The sequence below is a fragment of the Gorilla gorilla genome, chromosome 9 (genome assembly GCF_029281585.2).
Source record: "Gorilla gorilla gorilla isolate KB3781 chromosome 9, NHGRI_mGorGor1-v2.1_pri, whole genome shotgun sequence".
NCBI lineage: Eukaryota > Metazoa > Chordata > Mammalia > Primates > Hominidae > Gorilla > Gorilla gorilla.
The window spans coordinates 102,998,889-103,011,689 of record NC_073233.2 but is presented as its reverse complement, the minus strand read 5'-3'; the positions used below and the strand labels follow the sequence as shown (position 1 = coordinate 103,011,689).

The 12,801-nt window shown below is 44.6% G+C and overlaps 1 protein-coding gene across 1 annotated transcript in view; it reads right to left on the bottom strand.

The window, feature by feature from the left end:
* The window catches only part of ENDOD1 (endonuclease domain containing 1), a 46,163-nt gene extending 33,682 nt beyond the window's left edge, over nucleotides 1-12,481 (bottom strand). The window contains exon 1 of the mRNA XM_004051991.5: nucleotides 8,802-12,481. Coding sequence (XP_004052039.4) covers nucleotides 8,802-9,101 — 300 coding nt within the window. The 5' untranslated portion in view covers nucleotides 9,102-12,481. The remainder of the gene's footprint in view (nucleotides 1-8,801) is intronic.
* Between the last annotated feature and the right edge of the window lie 320 nt (nucleotides 12,482-12,801).

Sequence of the window (12,801 nt, the reverse complement as noted above, 5' to 3'; positions counted from 1 at the left end):
ACTTCATTCAAGAGCATTCAATAGGAGCTCACCCAACACATCAACAGGTTTGTAACAGAAGCAGTCCATGTGTGCTCTGGTGTCAGACAGCTCAGGTTCAAACCCCAGCCCCACCTCTTCATAGCTGTGTAAAAATGCAATAGTAGTTTAACCTCTCTGGGCCTGTTTCCTCCTCTAAGAAGGATAATAATAGTACCTATTTCTGATGGTGCTGAGGATTACATGAAATTACATGTGAAAAAAAAACCACTAGAAAAGTGCCTCCTGCTATATGATAAGCATCCAATGAGCTCTAGACTGTACTTACTTGAAGGTCAATTGAATACCTGAAGGTATCTCGCACTCAGAGTGTCCAAAACTGAGTACCTTTTCCTCCTACAGCTGTATCAAAGTATAACTGATATACAAAGAATTGTACATATTTAATGTGATGAATTAAATGTGCAATAAATATGTAATAACCCATCACATAATTAATGTGCTGGGTTTGGATGTATGCAAATACCCATGATACAATCACAACAACCAAGGAGGGAGACATGTCCAACACCTCCCATACTTTCCTTGTGTCCTTTTGTTTGTTTGTTTTGTGTGCGTATTAAGAAAACTTAATATGAAATCTACTCTCTTAACAAATTTTGAAGTGCACAATACAATATCGTCAACTATAGGCATTACATTGTACAGCAGATCTCTAGAACTGATTTATCCCATATAACTGAAACTTTATACCCATTAAACAAGAGCTCCTCATCTTCCCCACCCCTCAGCCCCTGGTAGCCACTACAGGTTGAGCATCTCAGATCTGAAAATCCAAAATCCAGTATGTTCCAAAATCCAAAGCTTTTTGAGTACTGACATGACATTCAAAGGAAATGCTCATTAAAGCATTTCAGATTTCAGATTTCCAGATTTGGGAGGTTCAGCCACAAATTCCAAAATCCAAAAAAAAAATCCTCAAACTGAAACACTTCTGGTCCCAAGCATTTCAGATTAGGGATACTCAACCGGTATTATATTCTTGCTCTTATGAACAAAAGCGAGTTCTTGATATGGCCCCCAACAGCCCCTCCTTTTGTATCCTTGTCTTATTCATGACAACTCCATTCTTCTGATTATTCAGGCCCAAACCCTTGGAGTCATCTCTTCCCTTTCTCTCACTCCAAAGACTATGAGTTCTTTCTTCACAATATATCCAGAATATACAGTGCTATCATCTTGATCCAAGATACTACTGTCTTGTCAGATCACTGAAACCTCCTAACTGGTTTCTTTGCTTCTGCCCTTAACACCACATGTCTATTCTCAATGCAGCAGCCAAAATGGTCCTATTTAAATGTAAGCCAGATCACATCGAAACTCTCTGCTCAGAACCCTGCATAATTGCTTCCCACTTCACACACAGTAAAACCCCAATATTTTACAAATAGCTCAGAAGAATCTAAATGATCTGCCCTCTCCTTCCCCACTTCTCTGACCTCATCTCCTGCTACTCTCTTCATTTATTCTTCTCTAGCCAAACCAGCCTCTTAGTTCTTCCTCAACACACTCATGCCTCCGGGCCTTTGCAATTACCATTCCCTTTACCCAGAACGTTTTCCCCCTCTATAGATGCCTGCATAATTGGCTTTCTTACTTCTTTCATGTCTATACCCAAAAGTCATCTCCTCAGTGATCTCTTCCCTGGATGGAAACCTTGTTTTAAACTTCACCTTTTCCTTGATATCTCATAGCCTCCTTCCTTGCTTTTTCTGCTTAACACTTATCACTGTCTAATATGTGTTTTTTTTTTTTTTGAGACAGGGTCTTACTCTGTCCCCCAGACTGGAGTGCAGTGGCATGATCTCAGCTCTCCACAGCCTCTACCTCCCAGGCCCAAATGATCCTCCCACCTTAGCCTCCATGAGTAGTTGGGACTACAGGTGCATGCCAGCACACCTCGCTAATTTTTGTAGAGATGGGTTTTTGCCATGTTGCCCAGGCTGGTCTCGAACTCTTAGGCTCAAATGATCAGACCGCCTTGGCCTCCCAAAGTACTGGGATTATAGGCATGAGCCACCGCGCTTGGCACTTTGTCTTTTATTTATGTATTTTATAATCTATATTCTCTATTAGATATAAACCCTATGAGAGTAGGTGTTTTTGTCTGTTTGGTTCACTGCTCTCTTTCCAGGGCTTAGAATAGTGCCTCACACATAGCAGACGCTCAATAAAGATTTGTTGACTAAAATGAATCGACAGAGGGCTCAGGGCTTTCTTAAAGCATTAGGTGTCCCTGCCAACTGGAAGTCAATAAAAACTGAAGACCAATCAGCCCTTAAAGTATAAGTCAACTGAAACATGTAATTACATTTATATTTTCAAATAATATTTCAGCCATCTGTTTATTCTACAAAGTAAAATGTACCCATATTTTCAGCTTTGATTAAAAATATAAACTACCCTCTGTTTGACCTTTTGATTGAGCCACACTTCTGTTCAGCACTAGGTCAATGAAGCATGACTGGAATATTAAACGGTGCTTCTATTCTTGGTTCAGCCTATGAGTCAGTTTCTTTTTCATTTCTCCTTCCTTTCAGTGGCCAAATAGATATATCGACAGGCAATGAATTATTACTATGACAGATGTTAAGTTTCATGAAAATGAAAGGGTAAGTCACCATTCAGAAGATATAACATGCATCTTGAAGGAGGAAATTTGAAAGAAAAAGAAAAAGCTTTCTTGACTAACAGTAATTCTAGAAGATAGACCAGATAACTGAAAACAAATGCTACTGGCAAATAAGAGGATTTACTTTCTAAAATTTTCACTTTCAGAGATGAGAGTTTAAAAGGAAGAGAAATTTTATGCCCAAAGAATAAAATCTCAATTCCCCAAGGAAAGCTCCATTCAATCACCATGAATCACCAGTAACGGAGCTAAAAGAAATCTGAAGCTGGCATTTACAGAATGGTATGTTAGTGGTGAAACCATAAACCATCCAAAGAACTGGATTAAAAATAAAATAACAAGTCTAGTCAGCCAGTTTGGATTCTGGAGAGAAAAAACTAACATTTTAGTTAGAAAACAGTGTGATAGAGAATAAAGAGAGTTAAGAGCTTTGGATTTGGGCAGTCATAAACTCCTGTCCAGGTTTTGCCATCTAGAAGCTGTGTGACCTTGGATAAGTTACTTAACTACTCCGAACCTCAGTTTCCTAAACTATAAAACACAGGTCATAATACCTAGAGTTGTTATAGAGATGAGATGAGTTAGAATGTGAAGACCTTTGACATGGTAAGGGATCAATAAATGATAGTTCCTTGCCTAGATTGTCCAGATATAAGTCTAAACTGAAAGAATAGTATAGGGAATTGTCACCACTGGACTGCTTCAGGACAGATGTCCCTGAAATATTCTGCCAACGTAGGTAAATACCTTAGCTTGATCCTGAGAATGGCCTGCAAAACAAAAGGAAACCCTAAATCCAAAGATGAAGAAAAAGCCAGAAGGGAAAAATTCAACAAAGGATAGCATGTGTGGTCCATGTTTTGCTGTGTGCATCACAGTAAGGAAGAAATTGTGAGTGACTGCTTTTGGAACCATCCCCTGGGTCAGGCACTTCCCAGTCTTATCCAGTCTCAGCACAATAGACTGGAATGACATTGCTCACTGTTTTCTGACAACACACTTCTTGGTTTTCCAGGACAGAGAGGGTGGAGATGTCTTTGGTAACCTGTTTGGTTTGTTTTTGCTTTTAATCACTCAAATCCATCCTCCATCCATTCATTCAATCTTCCACACATTTCATCTCTCATCATGCATTTATGAAGCATCTACTGTATGAATGTGGGACATACACCAAGCATTTGAGAAGATACATGGATAGATATTTTACATTTTAGGAGAGATTTGCAGAATTGTAGGTGTCACCTATCTAATCCAACATTCCATTTGTGTGTGTGTGTGTGTGTGTGTGTGTGTGTGTGTGTGCGTGCACGCGCCTAGCACCTACTGAAGTAACACCTTATATACATATTAATATTTACTAAGAGTTTACCATATTCCAGGTACCATGCCACATGCTCTCATGTGTTATCTTGTTTATTTGTCACAACCTCTCTATAAACACTGTTACAACCTTTAATGAACAGATCCAAAAAATGGGGCTGGAAGTCACATAGCTTGTAAATGGAAGAGCAGGGATCTGAATTAAGTCTCTTAATTAAGGAGTAAGAATCAGGATTGTCCTGTTCACTGCATTCCTTACACAGAGATTTAAGTGTATGATGCTCTATATATCTGTTCTCTGACACAATGAAAAGAAGGCTGAGGTTGGAACAAATTGAACAGTATTTCTGTTTCAGGTTGTATAAGCCATGGATGGAAATTAAAAATCAAGGACTTAATCAAGGTTCTAACTTGAGACAACCGTTTGCATTTACTAAGATCTGAAGTAAGACCTCACTGTGCCCTCCAGGAAAATGTTTTTGCAGTTAACCAGAATATCCCCTTCATTCCAGAGTAAACTGACACTTCAGCAACCTTTACGCAGCCAAGTAAGTGCTCCCACTTGTCCTATGACTGTCAGGAAATAGAAGTGGAGTAGAACTTAGAATTCTCACATAAAAGACGAAAAATTAAAGTCCTAAGACCATTAACGCAGTGGATCCATTGTGAGATCAAAGAATCTCCACAGTGTATCAGAAGAGTAATCAGTAATGAGTTCAAAAATAAGCTGTGTGACCCTAAAACACCTCAGTTAACCTCCCTTAGCCAGTTTCCTCCTTTCTACAATGAAGATAATATCTACCTCACAGTATTTTTTAAGATTGAACAAATATACACTATTATTACTGAATATATAAATTATATATTATATAATTAATATGTATAATATATAATATATATTATATAATTTATATATTCAGTTCCTTCCATGTTTATAAAATGATAGAGCTTTATATGTTGGCTTCTGGCATAAATCAGCAATGCACTTTAGAAAGGTATCATTGGTATCTTATCTAAAAATTCTTCCATTAAGTGGAAAGGAGTCAACAAACTAAAAGGTTTGAGGCTTCCTGCACTAAACCAGAATCCAGTTCTCAGGTTTCTGGAGTCTTGACTAGAACTCCTCCAAACCATCTCCTGTAGGCAGAGCGGAGATCAAAATCATTTGGGATAGTTTCAAAGGCCAAAGCTAAGACTGATGGAGTGGCTGCAGAGCAGGGTTCCAGCTCTGCATAGGGAGCATGTTTGTAACAGTTGCTGCTGGCCAGCCATGGTGCAAGCTTCTGAAACAGGAAGCGCCCCACTGAGAAAACTGCAGCAGAACATCTCACCTGCTCCTGCCTGATTGATCCTCCCAACATCAAATTATTTTATTCAACACTTATCGCGTGCTTTCTATAAGCTGGGCACTAGGAAAAGAATGAGTAAGATGCAATCATCATTCCTCAAGGGCTCAAGTTGGGGAGACAGATACATAAGCAGATAATTACAAAACAATATGGTAAGTATGAAAATAGAAAAACTATAAGAGCACTGAAGGGGTGGACCTAACTCGGGAGGTGGATATAGTTCAGGTGGGGAATTCTTTCTGGAGGAGGTGACACCTCAGCAGAGTCTTAAAGGATGGAGTAAGGGCAGGAAGTGAAGGATAAGATGGGGTCTGTGTAGAAAGGGAATTTGGGCAAAGGGAATCAGCATGAGCTAAGAAACAGACATCACAAACAATCTGGTTTATGAGAGGAACTCCAGGCAGCTGGATAATGCTAGAACATAAAATATGAGGGTGGGGCATGGTGAGAAACTAGATTGGAGCTGGAGACAGGAGCTAGGCTATGGAGGGCCTGTAAACTGCATTCTGCAGTGTGAACTTTGTCCTGTAGGGGCTGGGCAAGCAACACTTTACAGATTTTAAGCACAAGAGTGACTAAGTTTCTGTGATCTTTGACTTAGGAGATTCTTTTCAAAGGGAAACTGCAGTGTGGCCTCAAAAGCTGCTGAACTGGGCTTTGGGAATTCAGTGTCACTGCTGCCCTGCCTGACTCATCACTGGAGGCAAGCACTGAGTTCCTTTGGTCTCCTGCCTCTTCCTCCCCTGTGTGCAGGTCCTCTTGGTAACACTGACCTCATAAAAAGGTGATGTGGGTACAAGGAGACTCAGCATTATAAAATGCTTGGAAGCCGCCAAGGGTACACATTGAGCCCTGAGCATCTTTCTGCAGTGGGGATCTTGGCTGGGAGGCAGGGCCTCAGGGAGCAGGCAACAGTGGGGGCAGGTTTGCTGCAGTGCACTCCAGGCCCAGCTGCACCTCACACCTCCTCCTCCCTCCCTCTCTCCCAATACTCTCTGGATCCTGGCTGACTTGACTTGAGGTTGAGGGGGTGGGTGTGGGAGGCCAACCACCTTGCAGGGAAAAGCATCCTGCAGTGCTCAGCCACAGTGACCATTCTGACCTCTCAGCACAGCAGGAACTCAGGCCCCTTGTACTCTTCAGAACCGCTGTACATCTTATCTCTCAAGCTGCCATTTGTAACTATTTCCACCCTCCCTTCCCATCTTCTTTAATCTCCACAGTCCCCTTCCTCATTATCTCACCCAGGGTCTCCATGTTACCTGGTTCCCTGTACTTCTTTCTGTCAAACTATGCTCCTTTACGACTCACTCCTTCCCTAGCTGCATAAATGGCTCTGCCTCCCTAAGCCTTGCTTGGTGGCTCCTCCCCACCTGATCCCTCCCTTCCATGATTCCTTTTTATTCTGAGCAATTGAGTACATTCATCTATTTGTATTAGTCTACCTGTTCCAACTTCTTCATGCACAAATCCCTGAATCTGCCATGCCTTTCTCACTCATGATGTTTGTTCCCTCTGCTTGAAATGTCCTCCTCCTTGCCTCCCTTCTAAACTCTGCCTTATCTTTCCACACACAGCACAAATGTCATCCTGACCCTAAGGCTTGCTTTCATCACCTCAAAGACAGATTAAATCTAATAGGACTTTGTTCACCTTTATTAAATTATGGTTTTTTGCTTAGGTCATAGCAACAGCTAGTACTTAGTTCTCATGTGTCACACACCTGAGAACTTTATATATGGTAACTCATTAAATCTTCACACCACCCTATGCTATTATCTCCAATTTAACCTGCCCAAGTTCATAGCTAGTCAGTGGAGCAACTAGGATATGAACCCACATAGCATGGCTCTAATCAGATACTACACCACCTCTCCACCCAGCAAACTCCACCTGCAGATCAGGTAGCCTTTGTTCCAGAACTGCACTCAGATCTCTTGGTATCCCAAATGTCTGGCACACAGCAGGAGTCACTAAATGTGTTCTGAATTTAACTGAAATTTGTTTAGCATGCATTCCCATGATTTCCTCAGACGTATGTTCTGTCTCCCCAAGCTGTCCATGAGATCAAGGGGAAAGAACTAGCTCATTTGTTTTCTTCGCAGGCACACAATCACAATGCAAGATGAGAGGTGGGGAACACCCTGTGAGCTCTAGGGGTGCAGCTGGTGGAAAACTAATTTTGGATTTAAATGTGTCTTGTGTGTGCAACTGACAACGTCTTTTTCACATGCCTGATCTCGACAAGTGTTATCAACAGTTGAGGTAGGTGGAAGGATGTGAGGAAGATAAGAAAACTAGGTGCAGATTGTTTGAGACCTGGCCAAGACCTCAGAGCTAGAAATATCTTAATGAGATTACAACCCACAGGCTCTGAATAAAACACCTGAAAGCCAGCCTCCTGTCCACTGGTGTGGTCCTGGGCAGCTGTGGCCGTCAGGAAAGGGAGAGCGTTGGGTCAGCTCCTCCCCCAGCAGCCTGGGCAGGGGTGGGAGGCTGGTGAGAGGGCAAAGGGGAGTCTGGCAGGGTGTTCTAGAGAGGAGGCCAACTGAGGAGAGGTATTAAGAGCAGGCCAGCAGGTTCGGAAGACTCTGAGGGCTTCTCAAGTGTTTGGTCACCTTTACCAGACGGGACAGAACACCATGAGAGGTGACATGATTTCCTAGTGGTATGATAATATAGATATGAAGAGTTAGGAAAAACTGGCTTATCTTTCCATCAGTTGGAGGTAGTCAATGTTTCCCTATCATTTTTAACTACCCCATTGCGTTTCTAAAAATCTGTATCTTTATTTCATTGTTCTAATTCAACACAACCGCAGATCGAATTTACTCAATGCCGTGGCAGAGGAAGGATTTTCAGGCTAGGATGAGCTCTGCAGAAGAGAAGCTTTACTTAGTAGAAAAGGCAGTGAATTTCTAGACAAAGACCTGCCCCATCTTACTAACTGGGTAGTCTTCCATATGTCTCTTCACCCCCTGGGTTTATCTCCTCTTCTGTAAAATGGGGATGAAAACGCCCACCTACTCACCTCCAAATGAGTGCTATGGCAATAACTTGCACGAAGGCCTGTGAGCGCCCAGCCTAGGCTTTCTGCGGATCTGAACGGTCTCCAGGGTCTCTGTATCAAGCTCTTCACCATTCAGGAATGAAACACTGCGGATGTCTGCTCAGAAATGCAGGGAGAACCTCCTCCCACAGGGGACCTCCCGCCCCTGCAGCTCATGAAGTGAAGGCTAGCAGATCACCAGGCTCTTATTGTAGCCTCGACAGGGGGCGAGGCAGGCTAAACTCCGGGGACGCAACAGGGTGGACCTGGAACCCGGGTTTCTCGGCCCAAGGCACCGAAGGCGTAGGGATTGCTGTTCCCGGCCCGCCCCTCGCGGTAGCTGCAACTGGGGGCAAGTCCAGCGGCACGGTCTCCGGCGCGCGCAGCCCGGCTCGGGAACCACTTCGCTTACCTGCGGCTCCACCAGCCATCGCTGCTCGGCGCCGCCGGGCGCAGGGCGCGGGGCACGGAACGCGGAGTACACGGGGATGCGGTCCCGGGTGCTGTAGAGGGTGGCAAAGCGCTCAGCACCCTCCGCTCGCTGACAGATCTTCACGTGGGAATCGGCCGCCAGCCCCGCAGGCGGGGTCCCGGCGTAGAAGAACTTGTCACATTCGCCAAAGCCGGCTTCCTCCTCGCCCACGAGCCGGCCTTCCAGCAGCCCAGCCAGGGCGAAGAGGCTGCCCAGCGCGAGCCAGCTCGCGGTGCCCATGGCGGCCTCTGCGAGCGCGGCGGGGCCGAGCGGCTGGGCTGCCGCGGCGCGAGCTCTGCAGGCTGGGCGGGGAGCGCACTACGCAGCCGAGCAGGGTAGGGAAGGGAAGTCGCAACCTGGGCGCGGCGCTCTGCGGAGCCGGGCGGGGCGGCCCGGGCGGCGGGGGCGGGTCCGCGTCGGGAGGCCGCGCCTCCCTCCCTGAAGATGGCTGCAGAGGCCCAGGGCCGGTCTCCGCGATGCTGTCAACGTCCCCTGGGCTGCGCCCGGGACTGGAGACACGGGTCACCTGCCGCCGCGCCGCCTGGTCTCAGCAGTCCGGGGGACGCGCGCTACCAAGAGTGGAGAATCCGAGTTGGGCGGGCCTAGTCCCGGGGCTGGGAAGAGATAGTCGCATGGACTGGGCGCCAAGACGCCTGCTGATCGCGCGCGCCCCACGGCCGCCCTGGTGATGCAGAGGGGTGGCGTGAGATGCTCGTGGAGCTGCGGCTGGTTCGGAGTGGATGGGCGGAGTTCCCCTCTGAAATTTCATGAAGATGCGTCTCCCACTCTCCACCGAAGTACTCAACGGCCAGCACACGCATGCAATTTTGATGCAGTTTTTTGTTTTTTGTTTTGTTTTTTTTAGCTCACCAGAAACTCAGAGAGTAAAGAAATACTGTTAAAGGAAGTTCCTAAACTAGGCAGACAGTATAACCCTGTGTGGTTTTCTTGGTGCAAGTGTTAGAAACAAAACCGATACCAAGCAAGGAAGGAGGCCAGCCAACGTCATTGGTCAACAGGTTGGCCAATTCTTTCCTTCATTTATCCCTCTGAATGCCTAGGTGCCAGCCTGAGATAGGCACTGGATTACCACAGGGGTAAACAAGAGCAGAGCTCCTGCGGTCACAAAGACAGCCTAGTGGGAAAGCTTGTCATTAACCGAGGAAACATGCTATTAAAGGGATAACTAAAAACTGAACACAGATCTGTGAGACCCTGACAGCTACAGGGGTTCAGGATGTAATCCGGGAAGGTTTACCTGAAGAAGTGGCATCTGAGCTGAGACCTGGAGGATGACATTAACTAGGCAAGGAGGAAAACCATGTGCTAAGTGGTCTCCCACAGAAGGGAACATGATGTATTGGAGGAATTTAAGGAAGGCTAGTGTGGGTAAAGAGCGGAGAACCGCGTGGGGGATGATGGGAAGTGGGGCTAAAGGAGGAGGCAGGGGTCATATTACTCAGGGTATTATAGGCCAGAGGCCTTCAAACACTTTTTGAGAAGGCCCATAATGAGAAAAGTTTGATGAAATAATTCTTATGCTTATGATTGGCATTGCAATTTCATGTTTCTGTTCTACTTCACTTTTTTTAAAAAGTGCTGGTGTTGACCCACTAAATTGTTTCTATGAGCCACTAATGGCTCATGACTGCAGTTTGGAAAAAATATTGTAAATCGTGTTGAGGATTTTCATCTTTTAAAGGTGGTGACTCGATTCTTTTTGCTATCAGGGAAGAGACTGGTAGATTGAAGTGGCACAGAATAAATGGGTGGCTCACACCTGTAACCCCAGCACTTTGGGAGGCTGAGGCAGGCGGATCACCTGAGGTCGGGAGTTCGAGACCAGCCTGGCCAACTTGGTGAAACCCGTCTCTACTAAAAACACAAAAAATTAGCTGGGTGTGGTGGCGGGCACCTGTAATCCCAGCTGCTTGGGAGGCTGAGGCAGGAGAATTGCTTGAACCCAGGAGGCGGAGGTTGCAGTGAGCCAAAATTGTGCCACTGCATTCCAGCCTGGGCAACAGAGCCAGACTTTGTCTCAAAAAAGAAAAGGAAAAGAAAAGAAAAACACCCCATAATTGCCACAATCCAGATAAGAGATGGTAGCTTGGACTAGGATGGTAGGATGGTGGCAGCAGAGATAGGGTCAAGGCAGCTACCCAGGGCCCGGGCCTGTGCTCATCTTACGATGTCATCTGTTTCCCCAGTGTGCCACTACAGGGACTGAGACCAGAGCCTGTTGATTCTTGCCTAAGCTGGCACAGCCAGTGAGTCCTAAGACAGATTTGAAACAGGTCTCTCTGCTTCCCAAGCTTGGCCTTTTCTTTTAACTCACAGCACATCTGTAAGGTGAGCCCATAAAGAAGGAAGCTCTTCAAGAGATTATACATTGGAACTTAAGAACAAATTTCTTACAGGTTTTAATTCTGGAAAATGTTGACTATGTTTGGTCCCAGAAATGAAACCAAAGTTTGTATCTTAGTTTTTTAAAAAAAGGAGGGGACACATTTAGTGTGATGTCACAGAAGAGGCTAGACTTGAAGTCCTCTTTGATCTGGATGATGACCCTGGTCATCTGGTACTAGTATCTCAGTCATCTCATCCTTGTAGGCTTCAATCAAGTCCTCCCACAGGGACAACGCTGCTCCTGGGATGCTGGGAGGATTATAGGTTTTACAGGATTTTAAAAATATTTACATTATTTTATAAGGTTGAATATAGGGTTCCCCAATGTTGACTTATGATGTCTACCATAAAGATATATAAACACAGTTGAACAACTAGAAATCCATCCCTCTCTTCTCTGAGTTCTTTAAACATTTATCTGTTATGATACTTATCATGGTAGAGTGTTAATGGTCCCTGTATCTGTGTTCTTTATTAAATCATGTGCTCCTAGGGACAAAGGTGGTTGTTGGATCCCAGTGGCTACCACAAAATCTGGAGTGATTAGATGCCAAATATGATTATGTTGTATTTTAACAAATGCAGAAAGTATAATACAATCATCATTGGCCTTTATGACTAAAGTATTTATAAGACTTTAATTCACTTTCTCAAAATTTCTTGATCCCTGCCCTCCACCTCTGATAAGCATAAATATCTCTGCCACTCAGTCCCTGTGGCAGACTTTAGTTTTTTCCCCAGCCCTCTATCAGTGACTGACACACATATAACACTGAACATTTGTACATCCCACAGCCAGGATGATTTTGTTTATTTTCTTTAGTTTATAGTACAAGACAATAGATTTTTCTTCCATGTGCTTGCCTTCCACAGATAAAATATTACTTTTGCAAATTACAAATGTTCTCACCCCAAGATTCTGGAACAACTACAAGGTAGGAATGCCTTGATCTAATTAAAACATTTGCTAACTGCTGATTTTAGGGGAAAACTGTCTTTAGCAGCATCTGTATGTGTAAAACATGTAGGTCCATCAATAATTCACTGCTATCTCTACATTTGGTCACTGACTCTCTTCTCACAGGGAAAGAGGTTTCAAACCAGATCCTCTTAGGTCTCTGCACTCAGACCCAGCCAAAGCTAACATCGTTCCATAGCCTTCAGCAAAGGCTTGAGGATGAAAAGTAATGGTTGATGTGGAATAAAACATTTGACATGCAATTCTGTGGTTTGGTTGGTTCTGTCCAAAGTTATTTAAAAATATGAGCCCAACTAGACACTTCTTTCCCCTGCCTCACTGCTCTGATGATAATTGCATCCCTACCATCACACCTTTGACCAAGCCATCCTCATTTGTCATGCCCAGTTTTTATCCCATCATCCCTTCTAATCCACTCTCCAGCTGGGATGACTTCCTAACATAAATCTGATGATGTCACCCTACCCTTACAGCACTTAATCACTCTCCATTTGCCTTGGGATGCAGCCTGACATACTAGCTGACTTCCATGACCCCAGAGACCTGGCCTTTCCC